Source organism: Mycteria americana, chromosome 7 (genome assembly GCF_035582795.1).
Source record: "Mycteria americana isolate JAX WOST 10 ecotype Jacksonville Zoo and Gardens chromosome 7, USCA_MyAme_1.0, whole genome shotgun sequence".
Taxonomy (NCBI): Eukaryota; Metazoa; Chordata; class Aves; order Ciconiiformes; family Ciconiidae; genus Mycteria; species Mycteria americana.
In genome coordinates, this window is record NC_134371.1 from 62,850,285 (window position 1) to 62,873,446 (window position 23,162).

At 36.4% G+C, this 23,162-nt stretch overlaps 1 protein-coding gene across 3 annotated transcripts in view; it reads right to left on the reverse strand.

Annotated features, from left to right (window-relative positions):
• The window catches only part of EPS15 (epidermal growth factor receptor pathway substrate 15), a 52,099-nt gene that overhangs the window by 11,622 nt on the left and 17,315 nt on the right, over window positions 1-23,162 (reverse strand). For all 3 annotated transcript variants that reach the window (XM_075508741.1, XM_075508743.1, XM_075508742.1), the window contains exons 9-18: window positions 22,682-22,882; window positions 20,970-21,115; window positions 19,921-20,080; window positions 16,215-16,300; window positions 10,247-10,319; window positions 5,134-5,295; window positions 4,316-4,513; window positions 2,151-2,348; window positions 1,527-1,604; window positions 1,078-1,168 (exon numbers count right to left, since the gene is read on the reverse strand). In XM_075508741.1, coding sequence (XP_075364856.1) covers window positions 1,078-1,168; window positions 1,527-1,604; window positions 2,151-2,348; window positions 4,316-4,513; window positions 5,134-5,295; window positions 10,247-10,319; window positions 16,215-16,300; window positions 19,921-20,080; window positions 20,970-21,115; window positions 22,682-22,882 — 1,393 coding nt within the window. The remainder of the gene's footprint in view (window positions 1-1,077; window positions 1,169-1,526; window positions 1,605-2,150; window positions 2,349-4,315; window positions 4,514-5,133; window positions 5,296-10,246; window positions 10,320-16,214; window positions 16,301-19,920; window positions 20,081-20,969; window positions 21,116-22,681; window positions 22,883-23,162) is intronic.

Here is a 23,162-nt window from a genome sequence, read left to right on the forward strand (position 1 = left end):
CCAGGCTAACCACTTATAGAAGGTTAATCCTAGTTTTGATAATTCTTAAAGGCATCATGGATGGTAGCTCCTAAGCATTCATTTCTGTACTGGATGCGTGGTGCCAATTGCATCAGTTCTACTCCCTCATCTATATCGGAGAGGCATAGATATACTGTCTCTTAGCTGTAGGTATCTAGCCCTGAACATACTCGGGCCACAAAGCCCAAAAGGCTGGCTACTAACAGACATAACCTTTCTTCTCTGAAAGAAAGGCTATGTCATGTGCTGTAAAGTAGGATCACTTCAATATAAACAAAAATCAAGCAATATCTACACAGAAACATTCAAGGTGTTTTAAATCAGTTTAATTTATTCATTAAAAGTATTAAATCTGCACTGACATTCTTTCAGAAACCAAGTGATCTGAAACATTTAGCTTATTTGCCTTTCAAAGCGATACGAGCTAAATTGATTAGACCATGTTGATTCTGAAAGCATGTAAAATCATATTAATGTGGCTGAAAACATCTGCTTCAGCAGTTAATCCAAATTAACTCCCCTTCTCCAAGTGGCTCCATATAGACAGATCACTTCTTCCAACATAAAAGAAAAAAATAAAATCAGAGCAACAGCATTCGTAAGTGGCAAGTTCTTAAAATAAAGCATAGCACTTCCACAAGACAACAGATGGTGCAGTTCCACATTACCTTTTCCCAAGTGCCAAACTCACCATAAGTAGGCCACAGCCATTCATTCTCAACCACCTACACCCTCCCCACACCACAGCTCACTGAACCCTCAGTTGATCTGTTTGTGTATCTGTGCTACAAATTAGGAGGGGTGGGAGGTAAGAGAGGTACTCAGGTAGTGAGGGAAAGGTGCAATTTTCACAGCTAATTAGAAAGTCCAGGTGAAGGAAGGAGAAACATCCTGGAACTCTCATTTCCATTTTTGTAATGCTATTGGCTCCACACTCCTGTCACTCAAACACCTTCACATTATTCTATAAAGAGCAGTTTCAAGGTGAAGATTAATCTGAGATGTGTTTATACAAGACCTGTTTCTGCAAATCTGCACTTAGAAAAGTTTACTTACTGCCAACAAAAGGGTCAGACTGGAAGAACTCTAAGCTGGCTTCAGAAACTAGATCAGGCAATGGGTGAGATTCAGCATCAAATGGATCTTCCTGGGCAATGCAAAAGAAGTAGAGAAAGGTATTAAATTTTTAAGACACACAGGACAGAAAACCCTTATGTCATCTTGTGTTACCATTTAGTAGTTTCTTAAAGCTGGGGAAAAAAAAGAGACAGCTAGAATTCTACATAATTCATCAATGGAGATCCAAAATATTTCTCAACAACAACCTGCCTGCTATATGAGATGACATTTTCATGACACCACATTCTAAATAAAACCAATGAAAAAGTGACAATTTTATTCCTCTGTTGTTCTATGACCATGATGCAAATGACAGGCAACCCTGAAACAGTTTAACTAGGATTTTTTAATTTACTTTTTCCTCCCCCAAATCTGAACAAACTCACTTTTTTGGTAATAGTTGCAGCTGGGGTCTCTTTCTCTTCTTCCACAACAGAGGCTGTGGTTTCAGGACTATTCCTTATCTACATAAGGATAAAAGCAATTCACCATAAATAAGTAAATAGAAAACTACAGAACATGATTTTAAGCATTAAATAGCTAAAAGAATATACTAAAGGATACTTCAAGAGGTTCATACTTATTATAGAACATACTGAAGTGTTCCATAAACCCTGTGAAAGTTTAAAAAAAAAAATCAAGAATCTACTGGGACATAAGGAGGGACATTTAAAGCAAGACAGCTTTAGATCGTCTGTACTATTCCATTCTTGTTGCACCAACTGGAGACAGCTGCTCTCCTTTAATGTTAATTCTACTATTCAATTTATGATATTTTGCTTTGGAAACAGATACAGAAAAATTTTCATTGCCACTTTCCAGCCAAGCTAAAATTGCCTCCTTTTCTGCTTATCAGCCTTCGGATTGCTGAAACATAGTCCCTCAGAATAACACCCTGAAATTTCACTTGTGCAAGTGTTTAAAAACATAATCAATCTTGATACATTCTTAACTTATTCCAACTTCACAGCTGCATTGCATCATGATCAAGCAGGCAAAACACTACTCACTGGAGACAGACTGTTTATTTGTTCATCTTCTGCTATACTTTCCCTTTCAGCATTCTCATTAAGGTTAGCAGTTTCACTGCTGCTGTTGCTAAGACTAGAATGATCCGCAGTTCCATTAACAAGTGTATTATGTGGCTGAGAGTGCCAACTAAATTGGTTATTTTCCAATTCTTTCAGCTGAAGAAGTTTTGTCTGCACCTGTAAACAGAAATAAATGTATATGCATCAGTATGGCAGTACACAGAAGCTAGTACATGACCATCCCCTCTTAAATATAAGATGGAAGTTATATGTGTGAAATTCTTATTTTCAAAAGCAAATGTAATAAAAAACACATTCTTTCAATCAAAGGGTGAAATCTGAGAGATAAGCACAAATCAGTTTTAGAAGAGATGTAATGTAGTTGAAAGACAGACCTGAGAACCTTCTCCTGCCAAGGAAGCAGACTGCATCGCTGGCAACATCAGTACTTGTTGCTTTGTTTCTACTCAAACTCATAAGAACTAATTTCAGGGGGGTTTTGTTTGGTTGGTTTTGTTTGGGTTTTTTGTTGTGTTTGTTTGTTTGTTTTTAATTATGCATTTGCAATTGCCTTAAACTCTAAATTCAAAAGGCTGCTTTATCAGAATTCTCATCTTCCAAGAAGGAAAGTTACAAATTCATTATCCTCTCCCACATGACTTTTGAAGTCTACAAAATCCACAGTATATCTTCCTAAACAGACAGTTACATCTACATGTTATTATTTCAGCAATACGCTTAATGCAGTGCCTCACAGCAAACATATACAACCAACCTGCCAGTTATGAAGGAATTACTGGATTTGGCAGATTATGCAGAAGGATGAACGTAGTTCAGATATTCAGGTGTCTAAATCCCACTGACTTCTGCTAGGCCAGTCAGCTAATAGAGTTTTCATTGCCTTGCACATGTCACAAGTCAGGTGGGAGCAAAGACAACACCAGGTGTCTTTCAAATACCAACCTCAGACCAACCATTAGATAATCTTGCCTAAAGCACTAAAGCACCTATTGTTCATTATTTGTGAGCCAAGAGCAATAAAATCAGGAGTACTAATATAAAACCCATTAAAAAAAAAAAAAAAAAAACAACAAAAAACTTTTGTAGTACAGTCAAGCATAACCACTTGTATTATCAGCCTCAAATCTGTTCATCACAAGTACCTCTTGCTCGTATATTAATATTGAAATAGCACAACCTTCTCTCTACCTGTGATGAAACAATGGAAAATCCATTTGTTTACTTCTCAGTTTCTAAACATTAAAACCAAATTTAAGAATTATGAATATGTTATAAGGCTCTTCAACAGAAGAAAGTGTTCCTGCATGAATACTAGCAGTGGAAGTCTTAAGAAAAAAAAAAGTTAACAAGTTACAGACATGAATTGTGTGAATTGACCAACCCAAAAGTAAGCCATGTCTAGGGGTCAAAGTTAATAGGAAGGCTTTTTTTTCTAACTTGATAATGATGTGACTCTGGCTAATACATTAGACAGCTGGCAAGTCAGAGAAGAAGAATGATGAGGAACGGGTGTGCAAGCAAATCCATCACTGAAGTAATAATAAATCACTGATTACAGATAGGAACTAGAAGTGTCCCTTTAACAGAACAGCAGACACCTCAAAGCACAGTTCTGTGCTTAGAAACCAGTGCAGCCATCTCTCTGCTTCTCAGTATCTAGCCTCAATCCAATTTATTCTTAACACTCACCTTACTTTCCCCCTTCAACAATGCACTAAGTAAACGTTAGTAATTTTATACCGACTTCACATCAATTAAAGAATAGTAAGAGCATGCCCCAGGCCATGGCTGAGGAACAAAGCTTAAATAACTACTGGACATAGAGAATTTAAACATGCATTATCTATTTTTCATTCATTACATTAAGAGAAATTATTTATGAAGTATAATAAATTGATCCCTTTTTATTAACAAAACTTGGAGAAAAATCATGAAGTATCCTGAGTGACTTGAGTCAGCCTCTAAGAATCCTAACAACTACTAGCACAGAACACATGTGTAAGCAACTAAAGACATGAGCAAACAGTGAAGAAAAGAAAACAATGCCTTCCCCTTAAGAAAAACCACACTAAAGGTTGTCAGCTAAAAAATTTTTTTTTTTTTTGTCTTTCACACTGCCTTACTGAATTGATTTCCTGTTGTGAATCCTGCAGATGTTGCTGAAGAGGTCCCAGCTGTGCTTTCCCAGACTCTATGCAATGCTCAAGCTCTGCAGTTTCTTGCTGCAGGCGACTCAGCTCCTCTTGAGCTTTGGTCAGTTCATCTTCATATGCTGAAATCTTTGATTCCTGGCTTGTTATTTCAGCCTTCAGCATGGCAATCTAAGAGATTAACAAATATTTCAAAGCCAAATCAAAAAAACCCACCTCCAAACACATCCAAATACTCTTATTTATGACCAGAAAAAGCAAAAACCTCATAGCTATTGCAGAGATTATAGATCATACCTGAATGAGAGGTTAACTCTGTTATTGGTCTCAATAAGATCATAGTATTCTAGCTGTTTTCCTGACCGACACAGATATTTCTAATACTGAAAACATAATTTTAGACCTTAAGGAAATACTATAGCTTTATATTAGAAAAAATCTACATAACCATAAGATGATTTTTTTTAACTGCTAAAAAAAAAAATCAGTCCCAGTAATTAGTGCTTCTAATTACACTTATATTACATTATAATTTTGCATTATTTGTTTGCACTTAACCTTATTTGTGTGCAAGTACATCTTGGTATATTTGTTGACACAGTGATACTAAATTAGGAGGTCACTGAAATGAGTGACATGTTTCCTATTCTCTATTGGTCACAAAATCTTGACACTCAGGCTGTTTATTCATTAAAGTTTTTTCTCCTGCCCCAACAACTGTAACACTGCAAGGCTGAGTTCTTCAAAATGAGGCATTTACTCTTTCAAGGGCCTGAGCCACCAGACCTTACCAAATGGGCCTCCTCTGCACACTTCTGCCTGATATCATTAAGTTGCTCTTCCAACTTGGCCTTCTGCTCATCAAGATCACTAAGGATTTCCTGCGCTTCCTGCTTCTGAGCTTGCAGCTTTTGCAGATTATTGCTCTCCCGCTTTACTTCATCTTGTAGATCCTGTAATAAAACAGATTAGCTTCACATTTGTGCCCTATCTCCTCCTAACCACTAAATTCTGCAGTATAAACTGCAGTACTAACTCAGATTTCAAAGTACCAACAAATGATCTTTCAAAAGCTAGTATTTATAACATGTCAAGACAAGCAAGTATTCTCAAATTCTAATTCTAAGACATAAAAATAATCAGGTTATTTGCTTTTTCTTTTCTCTAGTAAAAAGAATCTCAAGGAAATATTGAAGATCATGCATCAACACAGAGATTAACTGCTTTACTCACAGGGAGGTTAGGGTTTCATTTTGAATTTATAAGTCGTCTTTATTCAGGCTGCTACATTGTCTCTGTCCTATGTTTTAGCAATATGTTTTACTGAGTTCCTTAATAATAGAAATTCTGCTCCTTCCCCCTTCAAAAACACATGGCCAAAAATAGGAACTTGTTTTAGCAACACGGTAAAGGACCAAACCGGTGCATTATTAACCCAAATGCATTCCCTTCTAGAGCCTCCCTGCCTCTGATTTTGCAAGAATCAGCCAAAAACTTATTTGCCATGTAACAGTACTGGTAAGAAATGCACATTCCATTCACAACAATACATCATCTTTTAATTTATTAAACAGCAGTAAGCATGTATCTTGTGTTTTAAGTACATTAAGTAGCATCATAAGATAATTAGTTCACTTCTGAGCAACAGGAATGGTTATACTTCAAACTGCAGAGATAACATTGAAAAAAAAAAATCAAGAAAAGAATTGAGGAAGAAGAAAGAATCAAAGTCAAGAGGAAGAGATAATACAGGAAGATCAAAAAGGATTAATACAAAAGGAAAAGTATGAGATGAAAAGAGAAGATTGCAGTCTTTCCGAGAAACTATGGTAATTGAAGGAAGAATCATGAACAAGAGTAAAAAATGAATAGAGATAAAAGAAAATTAAGGAGGAGGAGAAGACAAGCTGACGTGAATTTCTGATTAGATCATACATTCATGTGCTACTCTAAGCTAAGATCCCGTTGTCCTTTTTTAGAGGTGTTTTGTTTGGGGTTTTTTTGGTGAGGGAGATAGTTTATCCATGTGTGCTAACACCTCCAGATAATCAAGACAAAAAAAGCCAGACAGAAATAGAAAGGCATATGGTGCAGTAGTCTGATGCTAGGGAAATAGGTAGCCTTAAACAACTGGAAGATTACATAAAGAAACACCATAGATGCTTTTATGAAACAAACAAACAAAAAAACAACAAAAAAAACCAAACAAAAAAACCAAATAAAAACAAAACAAAACACAAAACACCAAACACACACACAAAACCCCCAAAATAAATCTAAAGTTCAGTAAAGGGTATGTGACCAATGTACAGCAGTCAGACTAGGTGAATTACTGGTAATTTCTAGTCTATGAGAGACAAACCAGCGTGCACACAAAAAGCTCTTACAGCAGCTACTGACTTGGATAATTGGGATATTCTTGATCCATTCATTTTTTACATCGCTTTGAAAAGCAAGTATCAGCTGACACTCAACACAAGCCATGGGGGAAAAAGTAACAGCCTAAAGATATTTCAGTCTCCTTTCTCTGAAAGGAAGCAAGAATTCACATACACACAATATAGATCACCTCCACTCTTGCTTGAATCCCAATGTTGTATCCAATAGATAAGCACTGAAGAGACCCGACTAAGCCTGATGGCTCCCAGAAGAGAAAAGAAGGAAAAAAAACCCAACCAAAACCAAAACCCAAACATGTTCACATAACCACTCCAGAATTAAAGGTCAGAGTAGACACAGCACACAGAACTGGGACTAATACTCAAAACTACATCTTCAGGAAGTAAACCAGGCTCCAATTAAGCTTTGATTTCAAAGAACATCCTCAGCAGAGAAGCAGCATCTTACCATTCAAGCACTGCATGAAAACTATTAACATATTTGAGGTGGTGCAAGCTAGCATTTTTATGGTAATTGTAATCCTTGTATTAGATTTACAATCATTATAACTCTCCATGCTAATGTAACGTAGGACAAGAGAAGTCTAGAGATCTGTATTTCCACAGATAGACAATGGATTTAATAGCTTGCCAGTCTGTACTTCACCAAACAATTCACGTGCTAAGAACTGTTAAGCCTAAAACAGCACAGAAAAGTTAAACTTCACTGACTTTCTAATGGCTTTGGTGCACTGCAATAAACCAAGAACAGGGAAAAACCAGTGCTGAGTGGGATACTCAGCACATAAATCTGTTTAAGAAAACTCAGGCCAACAAGGTGATCAAAAGGCTAGAAGAGAAGGCCAGAAACATTCTAGACTACTCAGAAGGCCACAGTCCCAAAATACCTTTCACTTCCCCCCAGCCCCTCCTTCTCTGAAGCAGTCTCACATGCAGTTACTTTTTTTCCCAATTGATGCAAACATATATTATGCTTTGTTCAAGAGTTACATGCATTTGTTCTAAAAATTTCTTTACAAAGTTTCAGTGTCCCATTGAAAAACAAAACACAGACCTTTTGATTTCATGTCAATAAAATCCTAGGGAACATGCAGTAATTGTTGGGAAAGCCAGGAGAATTGCCAATTATTTCAGAGCCTTAGCAGGTGACAAACCATGCCCATACATGTGAAATGCTAGACAGAAGATGAGTGTCTTGGGAAGGTGCCCAAAAGCGCATTGCTTGAGGCAGTGTCCAGCTGCTGAGGCACACTGTCCTTCGACATCTGTGTCTAGAAGAGCAGGCTGGTGATGAGAGAGCAAGGGGACAGCCAGGTAAAGGCCCTCTCAAATGCCACTTGGTACGTGGTCAAAAACTATTTTAGTAACACATTAACTCTGTAAAACATTGTTCTCTACTGCAAAGAACAACATTTCATATATGAGTTTATTACTCCCATATTTATAGGAAAATGCTAATCCAATCGCAGAATAAGTTAAGGAAATGGTGCCTTAGAAGTGTCTTGATTTTTGTTACTCTGCCCCATAACTTTTCAAGAAAAAACACCCGTTAACCTTTGCTACTAAAGACCTGATATTTTAATAAGCACATTAAAACTCACCAGTATGCTACGTTTTCCCTCCAACTCTTTTTCTGTCTTTGCTTTTTAGTATCTATTTACATAGTATATACATTATTAGAAGAAAAACTGTCATTCTTTCCCTCACAGACCCATCTGTCTGACCCATCACAGACCATGGCTATATTTGAGATTATAATTTGTGTCCATAGAAGTAATTCTGGTACCAGAAACCCTGGAGTGTGATGCCACGAAACTGGCTCGATCCAAGGTGACAGATTAGAACACACTGATTTTGTGCACTGTCTTTAGAAATGTCACCATTGGAATAAAACCAGAAGAAAAAAGCATGATGTAAAGATCACATATTCTTCGTCTGTCACCACTGTTCTCTGAAATTCCAGAAAGTTTCCTGACACATGCAGGTCCTCCAACACTCAGAAGCAAGAAAGGGACCAGAGATAAAGGGCCACCAGCTTAAATAAATGCTGCAGCCTTACATATCCGATTTGATCCTGATGGTTTCTCATTTTTCTGACAAGCCAGTAACAGACTGTTCCTTCTCTGCAGACTTGACAGAACTCTGTAACTCTATATTTAACAAGCGACAAACAGCTTGAGGTTAAGGACCTGAGACAGTTGCTTCCAACGTTACTGCTCTAGATACAATGAGTTAATTGATTCTGTGATGCTGCTAACACACACTAAACATATCCAGATGACACTAATACTGTAACAGTAAAGTTAAGGCTTCTATTTAGCTTTATATACCTTTTGTGCAAAGGCACCAGAGAACTCAACCTGCGCATGAACTCAAACAGATTCCAGAACATGCTAACAAAATCATCCTGTGGGCAAAACTAGGAATATCCATAAGAATTTTTAATAGTGTGAAAAGGCAATCTGCAGAGTGGGGAGGGGAATGACCACTGCATGCATGGACAAATCACAGACATGGGCAACTTCTGTGTGCATTTCTGCAGCTGCTGAATCTGGCTGCCATTGTAACTAACAAGGCCAGCATCTCATTATCTTCTGAAAGGTCAGACTATTAATTATCATCCAGGCTTTAAGGATATTACATAGCCAAGCACAAAATTCACAAAGGTTGTAACACATTGGCTCTTTTTCTGCCCAACACAACATAAAATGCAGAAATCTTGCATTATTTGCTCTTAATCAAATAAAGATTATTTAAATAATAAAGATTTCTAAAATAAATATAAGCAATCAGATATCACACTTAAGTTTTTTCTTAAAGCAGCAATTCCAGCTGCTTTTGCAGCTTAAAATTTAATTGAAATATTGCTTTGCAGCAATTAATTCAGGGCTTGGCTAGACTGTTAGCACCCTAAACACTGCTGCTGACTGTGTAATTTTTAATCCCTGTAAAATGCTTGTAAAATGTAAATTTTCCAATATTCTGGAAATTCAGTGTCATCCTTTTAAATAAAAAAATCAAACAGATAATTTTTAAAATTCACTTATGTTAGGCAAAATTAACTTGAGGCAACATTCCTCCAAAGCTGGTAATTACTGCGACTCTTAAGAAGCAGCCCCATATACAAGTCTTAATTCAGCCACTTAAGTTCATTAATTTGCAGTGCTACAGTGTCTTCGTTAGTTTTAATTATACATTAGATAACCTTGCTAAAAAAACAAAAACAAACAAAAAAAGAAATCTATTATTTTGTAATATTTTTCATTTAAAACTCCATGCAGGCTACATATCCTAGCAGCTCACACATTTATATAAATATACACACCTACACCAACCCACATTCATATAGAAAATACATTTCAAAGTACATTCTTTTTCTTAGCCACCAATTTTTTTTCTTTTCACTGAATAAGTGATGTGATCTAAAGACTCAGTAATCTCACTGCCATTAAAGCACCACACAGTGCAATATCAGGTGTCCGAACAATAATTTTGTCTTATTTACCTGGACCTCACTTGTCCTCTGCTTGATGGTATCTTCTTTCTCCTTCAGGTCTTGCTCTACATTATTCTTTTCCCTAGAAGACCAGCAAACAATGCAAGAATACTTAAGAACATCAGCTACAGCAGGTACAGTTATCCAGCCCCCTAAGCCTGTATCTCTCTTTAAATACATAGTGAAACATTAAACACAAAAGATGTAAGGGATTTCTGCTTTCCAAATTATTTACAAGACAGAAGCCCACATAAGTGTTCTGCATAAAAAAACCCCGTCTTTTCACCCAACTGCACTTCAGTGATAAGAATGGCTCAAAAATGGAAGGGGGCGGGAGGGAGAAATCAATGAAATACTGTCTCCAGTGATCTCACTGTTGCTATGGAGTACTTGTCTAATGAAAACTGCTGGGAAAAGTGGGAGGGATTGCATCAGATTCCATCTATTAACCCCTGCAGTAATTCCTACGCTAACAGCAGCTAGAAGACATTTCCAGCAGGCCAATCTGGCTGATTAATGAACTTCGCCCATCAGATTTTAGATATATCTGTTGGTAAGCTCGGTGAGAAGAAGAAAGGTTAGCTTGCTGTAATCACTATCTGCTCAGAGACTCCATACGTAGTTATTTGCTGTGTCATATCAAGTCTGTCTCTACAGACAGGTATTCTAGTTTAAAAGTGACTACTGATGACAGGGGAATTATCATCAATAAATTCTTGGCAGTCAGACATAACAATAGCTTTAAGAAAGGGAAAAAAACAACATACAACTCAGAAGTGTTACTGTTTTAAAAAAAATCATAAGACTGTTTATCCAGACAGTATATGGAATCTTTTCTCCTTTCACAGATGCAGAAAGGCATTAAGCTTTACAGTTTTAACACTATTTTCTTTATACAGATATTTACTTTCATAAAGATTTTGTTAATAAATTAGCACATGTTTTAAAAGTTACATTTTGAACAATGATAAACCTAACATATCTAAATGAAATACCATAGTGAAAAGCTTTCAAATTATATTACTAGTACATACATGAAATTAAGGTAACTTCATATTTTAATACCAGCAGATTGGTAATCAATCTAAAATGATTAATCTTATTGTTTACTCTTATATAACACAGAAGAAAGCATTTCTGTCTCCAAAGTAAAGTAGGTCTACTCTAAATTCTCTTTACTCAAGCTGAGGAATTCTTGTTTACTGCTAAACCACATACAAAGGAAAACAAAAAAATCCAGTTGTTGCAGATCTTAAATGAACATTTGCTCTGAAAAATAATTACTATCGATTATGTTCTGCTATTATTTATCTCAGTATCTGATTAAAGAGCAACTTGCTGATTGTGCCCAAAGGGAAGGTTTAAATGGAAGGAGAAGGAAAGATGTGGGAAGAAGAATGTTATTTATTGTAGGTGTGAACCTTCAAGTTTCATAAAATTCCTCCTCTCTATTCATCAGAAAAAAGTATCGTGGAAATTCTAAACAGATCTTTACCATTTCCATCAAAGCTATAGCACACTCTTCTAGCTCAATAAACCAGTATTTGTAGCATAGTTGTACTTAGATATCTAAAGGATTGCAACACAGGGTTGAAACAAGTTCTGTTGATTTTGCCTTCCATAACTTTCCATGAACAAAGGGTCTCAATCTTAATAAAGCACTTCCACAGATCTAAATACAAGTCAGGCTGAAAAATACCTTCAAGCCCTCAGACACACGTCAAGCACAGCAAACATTCAGGCATATTATTCCTGATTGAAGATAAAAGAGAATAATTGACTAGGTAAACTAATACTTGTTATTTTTCCTGCTCAGGTATGAAAACTGAGCAGGAAATAGAAACAGAAGCAGGTATGTATGCTTTAATATACAGCCTTTCCACATTACTGTCACTGATATGCCTAAGAGACTGTCAAAGGATGAAGATATTCCCTTTTATTTCAACAGAAGCCAGGTACCTAAACCTTGCAATCTGGACTACGCTAAGCAAGCAACAGGATACAATACCCACCCACAGGCAGCTTACACTGGCCAAATCACAACACAAACAATGAATTGGAAAAAAATCAAGTGAAAGAAGTATTGTCAGGCAGAACAAGAAAAGCTTAGGCAGCAGTCTCAGGCAAAGGAAAACAAGCTGAGTGTATATAGTCTACACATAACACATCCCCTCCTCCCCCCCAGTAATGCATCTTTGTTTCAAAAAAAAAAAAAAAAAAAAAGACAACACAGACCTACTTAATTCACTAATTCTTCTGAATGCCTCCATTTCTTTTACAAACTATCTGGTATGCCCCTGTAGGAATGCTCAGCAACTGAAAGAACCAAAAACAAGTAACAAAATTGATTTATTGGATATGACAGATTTCCTGGATCATAAAGTCCCTTACCACATCAGCACTTGAAAAAAAGAAAAAAGAAAAAAAAAAAAGAAAAAAAACCCCAAAAACCAACAAGACCAACTGTGGTCTTGCCAATAAAGGACACTTGTAACCAATTCAAGTCAATTTATGAAAGCAATATGATTTCCCTATGTATTTTAATAGTAGTCAGGTCAGGAGAACCTCACAAAGAAATTAAAAACAATGATTAAAAAAACCCCCCAAAACTGATAGATGGTTTCTCCAATGCAGATACTTCATGATTTACAATCAAATAATCTTAGTAAATCCATAAATTTTATACTAATTTGTGAATGGAGTAATTTATAAATGGGAGCCAGCATATTGCAAATATTTGTGATAGCTGACAACTGAGGAGTCCCCACATCAGTACAGGCACTCAAGCCAAAGATGAAACAACCCTGGCCTCTTGGCTTCTTGATGGCCAACACTTAGAACCACCTTAGTTACAAAAGCAAAAAGTCATAGTTCTTTTCCATAATAAGTGACAGATGACCACTCAAAGAGCTGGTAGCATTATCTACACTCACAGTTGCCCAACATTTCTTATTTCCACACATATTTGTAATGTTGGGAATTCCTACTGTAGTAGTACTTCAGTTTGGCACTGCTAGAAAAAATGTCTAGGCTTTGCCTAGTTTCTTCTCCCCGTTGTTCCCTCCAATCTTTTCAGCTGCAACAGCTCGGTTACTTCCAAACCAGAGATTAGATGAAATAATCTAAGCTACATGAAAATTCTTACCATTGCTTTGCTAAGAAGCTGTAGATCTCTGAACTTGGAAACAAAGGCTTGATGCAAGTGTATGGGAGGGAGAGGTTGCCCTGTTTTTCTGGGGACATTTTGCCATTTCCTTACTTTTGAGAGACCAATTTACCAGCTTTATGGTTCTTTTAACCTGATTTATATTCAAGACAATATAACTGTTGCTGTCCAACATATGTGAAGGATGGCACCTCTGGTGAGATATATTAAGTTAAGCTCAACTACTTAACACTCTTAGAGAGGAACATAGTATTGGTAAAGCTTGAAGAAATTCACAGAATCACACAGAATCACAGAATGGTTTGGGTCAGAAGGGACCTGTAAAGATCATTTAGTCCATCCCCCCTTCCCTGGGCAAGGGCATCTTTCACAATTCCACTAATTTGTGGGCCACAGCTAGCTTTGAATACACGAAAGCAAAGAAGAGTTTGCTGGAGAAGAAAGAGGTTTTATGGCTCAAAAAAAGAATATTAAGAACATCTGGTCTAGCCTCCCACAATGCTGATCAAAAAAGCTTCAAATAGCTTTCTAAAAATATAGTGCAACTGAAACAGAACTTACAGGCAGCAGTGCTGACAGGCTCAAAAATGATGCAGATTCCACAGCGTCCCTAGGCAAATCATTCCCCCTACAAGAGGGGAGTTATCCTCGCTATAAGTTTTCCTCATTTTATTCTTCATCTGATCCTCAACCTCCACCTTCCTGGCATTGTTTTTATTGAATTAGATTAAAAAGCTACTGGCTACCAGAAATCTTTCCTACACAAACTGTTGAGCCACAAACACATCACCTCTGTATTCTTTGCTCAGCTTCTCAAAAAGCTATGTTTTCCAGACATTGTCATTCTTTTGAGGCATTTCCTCTGCTGCCTTTTTTTTTTTTTAAGTGCACTTCAAAAATAGATTCAAATTTCTATCACTGGGTCTCAGAAATGCAGCTCTCATGGATACTTCTCAATGGAATAATGAACTAGAATTATTACATATTGAGTTCAACAGCTGAACAATATAACTTGTTTAATAATGAACAAAAATAACTTCAGTTCAAATTACATTTTTATATGATAATTATCAAGACTGAAAGTGTACTTCACCAGTTATAACAGAAACTTGGATTTGCCAATGATGAAAAAAGTTCCCTGCATTTAGCACAAAGATTAATCTGTTGCCTAGCATTGCCACCTGTGCTTAGGGAAGGTACAGAAAAGTAACATTTACTCTGCTACCAAAATAACTCTTCTACAGTGGCTAAAGGATTTCCAAGTAATCAAAAATTAGTTTTCTTGAAAAAAATTAAAATGAAAAAATTTTACTTGAGCCACAACTCACTTTGACATTGAGAGTTTGCTAGTCATTCTCAATGAAACCACACAAACCTCTTACTATTACACTTCAGTTTGACAATACAAGCTCAAACCTCTGATTGTTAATCCAGTTCTGTTCTGAACCTCTAAATCATATCGACGTAAATTTCCCCTTTCTAAAAATAAATACATACTAATAGTTGCCCCTACCATATCTTCAACAATCTAATATCATTCAAATGTGTCTTAAATAATTGTCCAAGTATATTTGCCACTGAAGAAACGGAAGCAATGACTTCCCAAAGGCCATTGTTCCTTCATACCTCACAGTGAGGAAAGAAAACAAGACAAACAGACTGGCTTACATGTTAGGCTGCAAGCTCACTTACTGAAAACCAACTTCATCTAAACATTCATGCTGGTGAACAATTTATTTCCCTCTAAGATACTAACAGCAAATATACATGGTTGTAAATCGTATTTCAGGTTAATAAATGTGAGAGTCCAAAATTGGAATTAATACAACTAAAGAGCAACACAGGAAGGCAGAGCAGGGAGAAGTGAGGAGGCAGTGGGAGTAATAAGAAGGAGAATAAGCAGCTGAAGTGAAAAAACATTTATGTATTTAGGAAACAGACTGTGCTTTGACACATTGCCAAATTAGATCATTCCTACAAGTGACATGAATAAGGCAGGCAGATTTCATCATGACAAAGCACCCTCACTTATAAAATAGTAGAATTAACTATTCTTAATAGAATTTTCAGTAGATTTATGCTAGTACCAAAAAAAACACTGAAGAAAAATATCTGCTATGTCGTGAGAGTACGACGAAGACTATACAATATCTATGAACTTGATTTTCTTCGTGACTTGAAGTCATCTTCTTAATTACCTTAGAAATAATTCAGGGAACCCAAGGGTCTGCCGACCTCAAATTAAAATAATTTTTCTCAGTGCAACAGTTTATTTTACTAAACAGAAGAGAAGCATGTCCATCTTTACCACCATCAAAACCCTAGCAGAGGTCCATATACAAACTGTCATCTTCCCACTCTCTACCCTACATACTTCTTGACCTTTCCCATCTCACTTCCTTACTGCCACTAGAAAAAAAAAGTCCTTAGAATTCCCTCTACAAATCAAAGACAACTAATACCAATTTATATCATGGTTCCAGCATCCTAAAGATCTGCTCCATTCTCATCTGCCAATAAAGATGAACAAGAGAGAATATTTCCATCTCAGGATGCTAAGATATGCAGCTCTGAAACACATCCAGAAGGCATGACGGACAGACCTTTCACAGTCTTGCTGTTATTAAATGCACTCACCCGAGTGAACAAAGAGTAGAAGTGTTAAACAGTATCACAGACATGATAACCATTTATTTTAGCAAAGCAGACTATTACCACCTGGTTTTCTCTTATGCACTGAATTGTTTTTTAAAAAACAGTAAGTAGCACAACTGAATCTAAGGCAACTATGACTATTCCTCCTTTACCTACCTCTGCAGGTCTACTATTTCATTGTTTAATGTATCAAGTTCTTTAATTGCAGAAAAATCTGCTACAGAATTCAGTCCTTGAGTACTCTGAAAGATAAAAAATAAATACTGTTAGTTTATAGTTTATGCTGTCCAACAACTATATTCACTTTACTTTTTGTGACAGCATGAGCTATCCTCTTGTAACAACCGTTGGTAGCATTGTATTTCAAATCTTCAATCTTAAAAAACCCAAAGCAGTCCAGATGCTATATTAACAGAACAACATACATCCAATGCATCTAGTAATTCAAGCAGAGTCTGTCTCCTGTAAACTCTTGAAGACATCTTCCACAAAAGCACAGGACCACCTGATCATACAAAAAAAAAATATCTAGTTCTAAAATGAGATTTATCTTACAGTTAACATTTAGCCGGCTTCCTAGCATTCATTTAAGAGTGGTTTGGTTTGTTTACTACTTTAATATTTATATTTCTTCACCTTGGTGATCCTCCCGTTGCAGAGTATAGACACTTATTTGCAATGTTTTAAGTGAAATCGAGCTAGTTTAATGTGAACCTCCAAAGTACTGAATGAAACTTTGATAATACGAAGTCATAGGTAAGTTATGCCCACGAGTTCCCATTTACTTAATGTCTTTATAATAAGACAACAACTATAACACAAATTATTTGTTTAAAAAAAGTACACATAAATGACTAGAGAACAAATGCTGAAGACACAAAGTAGCAAACACCGTAATTGTTCTACTGTGCCTTATCACAACATGAACATGTTTAGGAAGCCATAGTCACTGTAACTACCTTCTATAAATACATCAGTTCCTTCAAGTCTTGAATAAAGTCACCCAGGACAAACACAAAGTTCAGAGAAAAAGTATGTACATATAATTAAAAAAGGCAAGCAATACACCCAGAATAACACAAAAGTCTTTAAATGATGAAGTTTTTCTAAAGATAAATCAAGATGCTATTAACTACATGTTCATTCAAGCTTATACTCTGGGGAAAAAAAAAAAAACAACCAACCAAAAAAAGCCAACAAGAGCCTTGAAAACACCTAAACAGTAAGTCTAAGCACACTGTGGCATAGAATGTTATTCAGCAGAACTGTAGATTATTCATGCACATTTTACTAGAACAAATGGCATGAACTAAGAATAAAAAAAACATACAGCTATTCTTAAACTGGTTAGTGTACAGCTTCTCAAATGGACAAAACAGCTATGAAGTTCTATCCTGTTCTAAAGGAATTATACAAGAGTTTTGCGGAGTTGCTCATGGTGTTCCAATGAGAAAGTTTTTACTTCTCCTAGGAAGGGGACAGCAGGAAAACATGGAGCTATTAGCTACAAGTACAAATTCTTTCCAGGCCTCCTTCTCTCATCTTAAAGAAATTATGCACACTAACGCCAGCATCAAACTTGAACAAAATGTAGTTCAATCTTACTTTCAATTGTTCAGGAGAACTGGTGTAAGGGAGGAACATAAAAGCCAACATTTTTAGCTTCAGTACACAAGTTAAAAAAAGATGAAAGTTAGAACTATTTGCTGCCGTTTACTACACTGCAACATGCATGCAAACAATGCTTCAAGTTTTTAACTCAAAACAGTAATAAAAGTCAATTCCTGTCAAAATTCTTTTAAGAGGAACTTGCATGTAAGTTTAAGTTTTATGGCTGATAATGCAAGCACAATTTGGTGATTGCAAACAGTTCTAGGTAAACAAACACAGCAACAAGTACTAGACTGCTGCTGTGTCCCATTCATGGGATCTGCATTCAGGCCTCGAAATTGAAATAAAAGTTACACTACTGTGGAATAAAATTCTGTAAGGAAACCAAATGTTAGGTAACAGCAATATCACACATATGCGTTCTGAACATCTACCAAGTAGGATCACAAGTTAACTTTCCCTAGTTTAAAAACATAATGGATTACCATTATACTTACTGGTATTTCTGCTACTACCTTTATATTGGTCAAGTCAGAAGATGAAGCCTAAAGTGGTTTTTTTTTTTTTTGGCTGGGGTTTTTTTTGTGTGTGTGTCATCCGTCCCCTCCCAATGTAAATCGACTGCACTTCAAGAAAACCAGAAAAAGCTTATTTCTGCCTACTGCTCTTATCCTTTGTGTTCAATTCTTGAGCAACAATCTTGGACAAACAGGTTCATTCATATCAACATGACAACATCTCTTTTGAAAAAGCTCAAGATGAGCTGCATGTTCAAGTTCAATCTAGTAAAACAAATTCTTGGTAAGGATTTACAGAGCTAACTAAAGGAACTCTTACCTTCTTTCACAATATTCTTACTCTTATCATTCATGTTAGTAATGCAAAAAAAAACCCCCACACTGATGTCTTTGAGAGTTCTATAAAAACAATTTACACACACAGAATAGCAGTAACCAACACTGATCTCATCTAATGTGTTCTGATCACTACATTTTCTGCAATATAATCAGTAAAACCATGGGTATTAGTCCTAATGATAGCTGTCACATTGGGTTACTACTCCGTCACCACTTCCCCAGCAATTTCAACAGGATAAGACACAGCATTTTCTTTTAAGTTTAAGCAGCACGTTACCAACAGCCACAAAGGTCTGGGTTCAAGGAAGAACCTTGGGGTTCTTCCAGATGAACAGCAATGGAAATCAGCAATAATTTGAGATCACAACATAACTGTGACACTTCAGAGAAGTGCTGTGCTATTTCAATGATTATGTAAGACTCTTAGAAGGATGTTCATTATTAAACCAACAGACAGTAAATATTAGAAAAGCAAAGATTCTCTAACCTTGAGAAAGCAGAGTTAACAAACTGACAGAATAATAAGGATGAAAAGCAGAGTGGTGCAGAATGGAAAAAACAGTCCAAACTAGAAAAGAGACATAGAAAGGAAAGCAAACATACAAAAAAGATTAGTAGAGTTGCAAATAAAGCAATTACTTTTTAAAAACAGAATGTAAAAAGAAATTAGATACCAGTTACAGAAACTCAAAAGTAGTGCCAAATTTTGAGTTTCATTTTTTCAGGTCCGAATTTTTCATTCTGTTTAAGAAAGTTGTAGAATTAGGTCAATGTTTTGCACAACCAAGAAAAGGTAACCCACATCAGACTTCGTGATGCATAGAACAAGTAAGAATTTGTGATGACCTCTACCATTCTGATAAATACAACTTGAACTGCTGAGATATAGTCTACTGCTGGATTAAGATAGATGGCAATCAACAGACTATGAAGACATTTAAACTATCTGTGAAGTATAAGATGGAGGACCATTTACTTCTAAAACTTTAAATATATAATTCTAAACTTTATTTAGTTCACATTGTTTCCAGACTTCTTAAAAAAGAAATGTAAAAAAGGTAATTGTGAACACATTAGGAGAAAAACATTGAACTTGTGCATGTTATTTCAAATGCAAACTACAATTTCTTTAGACAGGTAGTAGAAAGACTATTCTTTCAAAATAGAAAATAATGCTTTCTCAACATAAGATCTCTCTGCTTGGTTGGCAGGTGTAATAAATGACAGCTTCATTTTGAAACATGAATGGAACAGTGTTTTGTCAATTCTTTGCACTTAAGACTTGTTTTCTTCCTGATATTATGATAAATTTAAGGTATGCCAGTTCTTGAGGTGTTTCTCACGTAGCCTTTGAAACTAACATTCTTTGTTTGAAATTCCAAACCCATCCTTACCTTCTGTAAACTGACGCCCCTGTCTGAAGGTGGAATCATCTCTGGAGTCAGAGCCTGAGGTGGATCAATGCCCTTTGTTAACTTCTGATTAATTAAATAGAAAGCCAAAGCAAACTGTTCCTTTGAAAGTTTTCCGCAGTCCTTTGTGTCACAGAGAGCCCTGTACAGAGATGCACATGAAATAAATCAAATCCTCATTTCTGCAAGTATAGCCCTGTTTATTGTACTTGTTGTCATTTAAAAATGTGAAAATTGCAACTGTACCTCTCCTCTTCTAAAACAATGCAATATAGAAGTAAGGCATCGTAATAAACAGGAAACATTACTCAAACATACACAACCACCTTCTCTTTGCATGCTAAGGTCCACAGCTCTGTTATGGTAAGTTCTGATCTGCTGAAAGGCAGAATCAAGGCTATGAGTCACTAACACCACCTGAGGATCTGTAATTGAAGTTCCTTCTAAATTAAAGAACTTTTCACAGGCAACACAAGTTTATCTGGTTTTCCTAAATTAGAGGTTATGTTAACCATACCTTGAAAAAAACTTTTTCCTATCAGAGTGCTCTGGGATAGCTTATAATGGGGAAAGAATTAAAAAAAGCAGTGCATGTCACTACGAGCTGTAATGAGAGACAAACAAGTTGCAGAATTAAATGGGCCATAAGTCGCACATGCTAAGAATTTTATACAGATAATTCTCATTGCCAGTATATGGATAGCATCTGTGTTTAGATACACAGCAACACTATGATGTCTTAAATACAGGGATTTAGCTGAAGTGCAGTATTTGTTTGTAACAATCTGTGTCCAGGTGTTTTACTTCTTCCTGTAGAAGAGGATGCATAGCATAAACCTTTTTTCCCCTCCATTTCTGTCCAAAAGTAGAAGCAAGTAAGTTACCACTGCTGATACAGAGTCCATGTTAATATGTACAAAAAACACTTTCACTTTCCAGAAATCTCAACATAGCACTTTTCATGAAAGTGCTAGGCAGGAGCAAGAACCATGCTATCGTCTAAACAGCTGTCATGGAAAAAAAATCCCTACCAGATATGTGCAAGAAGAGCAGAAGGCAGTCCTGTCTTCAAGAATAGTTCTCTGGCTTCCACACCTGACACAAATCCATCCATGTCCTTGTCAGTTTTCACAAAGATCTCATCATACTTAATTTTGTCTGCAGGCGATACAACCCACTGAAGGGGGGTGGGGATGGAAGGGAAAAAAACAAAAACAAAACCCACAATACTAAGATATAGGCCGTTCTGTTTTCAGACAGTTACTTTCAGAGTTACATAATTCAAGGATTACGGCACAGATTTTAAGAGTGATATAGATGCCTAGTTCATGAACCAGTTTTATCCTCCAAAATAGAGATGCACAGAGATCCACAAGTAACTCCAAAAGCAGAAGCAAAGTATTTACATCAGTGAAGAACCAAGGCTGGCAGATACCCCTCTGCCCCTTTGCCTATGTATTAAAAGTCTTCCCTGGAGCCCAGATCTCCTCCCAGCAGGGGTTTGTGCCCTCATCACTGTGCTCAGACACAGTCCTGCTTACTGTCTGGCTCCATCAATATTTTTCCTCTTTACACAGCTGGAGAGCTTTAGCTGGAGGGACTGAAGACCTGCTCAAGCCCAGACTGTTAATAGTTGGCACTTCCTAAATTGTAGAATTTACCTCCAATCAAGGTAAACATGGGAAATTAGAGCCAATTCTCTTCAACAATTTTTCCAAACACTAAGCTACTATAAAGACTTGTTTTTTTAAAGTGAAAATGGTTTCAAGTGCATGCTTGTGGACGCTAATTAATTTCAGCATACAAGGACACTTAGATGAATCCCAAATGGTGCTGTACACAAAACATACACTGAAACACTCATCCAGAATGGCATTGCTTTGTAATACACACAGCAAGACTTACCAAGTAGACTGCCAGATTAAAACCTTGGCATCTCCAGAATTAAGATGCCAGTTTCTTACTGATTACTCAAATATGGGTACCCAAATGTCCAAGCAGTATCTTATGCATTAAGTACTATGGTTCTTACTTTAGATGCCCTTCTCAATTTTTTCTTATTTTGCATAGAACGAGTAAGTTATAATCTACTTGGAAAGACATTTTCCCAAATTCTGCATTCTAAAATGACCAGGATTAAATAAGATGCTTGGGGGGGTGGAAGGCATCAAGCTTCTTAATAATTACATTTAAAACACCAAATCTCATGTGTTTAGGTGGATATGCCAGACCTTTTGTCTCCTTTTCCCATTGCTTGCATTTATCTATCCCATTTTCATTAATGTCTTCTTCAAATTGCAGGCATGCGTGCACATACAACTGCACACACATGCCTGACAATTTGTTTTATGAACTTGTCCATATTCAAACCAGCCTTCAGCCAGATAACTTACGTTCTGCAGATGTGTACCTGAACTGCATTTTTAAACTGTTTTCTTAATATTCTGACCTTTGGGTTGAGCTCAATGCCTTGAAATAATTTATTTTAAAAATATCTTCAAAATCTTTACTAAATATTATTATTTTATCCAACTGTTTATATCTGAAGGCTTCTAGAAAAAGCAGAAGATAAATTTCATACCTCTCCACCTGATCTTCCCTTCAGCCTCCTCAAATTCATCAACCAATCAATAGGGCAAGAAGGAAACTAAAAACCTGCATCAAGACTCTTCATACAGGCAGTCTCCAAAGCACAGCATTAAGAGCAGAAATCTCCTAACTCCAAGTAACTTCACAACTATACCTGTGTTAATGGTGTTTTGGCAGCTAAAATGCCTACAGGTGGCAAGGACTGATGAGACTCTTTGGTAGACGTTGAAGATGGAATTAATGGCATTGCTCCTGGAACACTAATAGGTTTTCTCTTGGATGGTGGCACCAAAGCTGCAGGCAAGGACATTGGCACTGGTTCTTTCTCCAAAGCACAGTACACCAAAAACATGGCCTGAACAAGAAAACAAGGTGTGTGGATGTAAATATTTAAGAAATAAGTATATATATAAACTAAAGAATTAGTTAAGAAATAACTTTGTAGCATTTTTTCTGTTATGTTTCTGCTTTACAAGCCCCCTCAACTGAATTGCAGCTTATTGCCTTCTGACCTGTGTTTATCATTACTACTTTCTTTTGAGGTTCAGTGCTTAGCAAATGAAGTTCAGTATCTTTTAGAACATTAAAATGGTTGTCCTAAATATTACCAAGCTTTACCACCACTTGTGGAATTT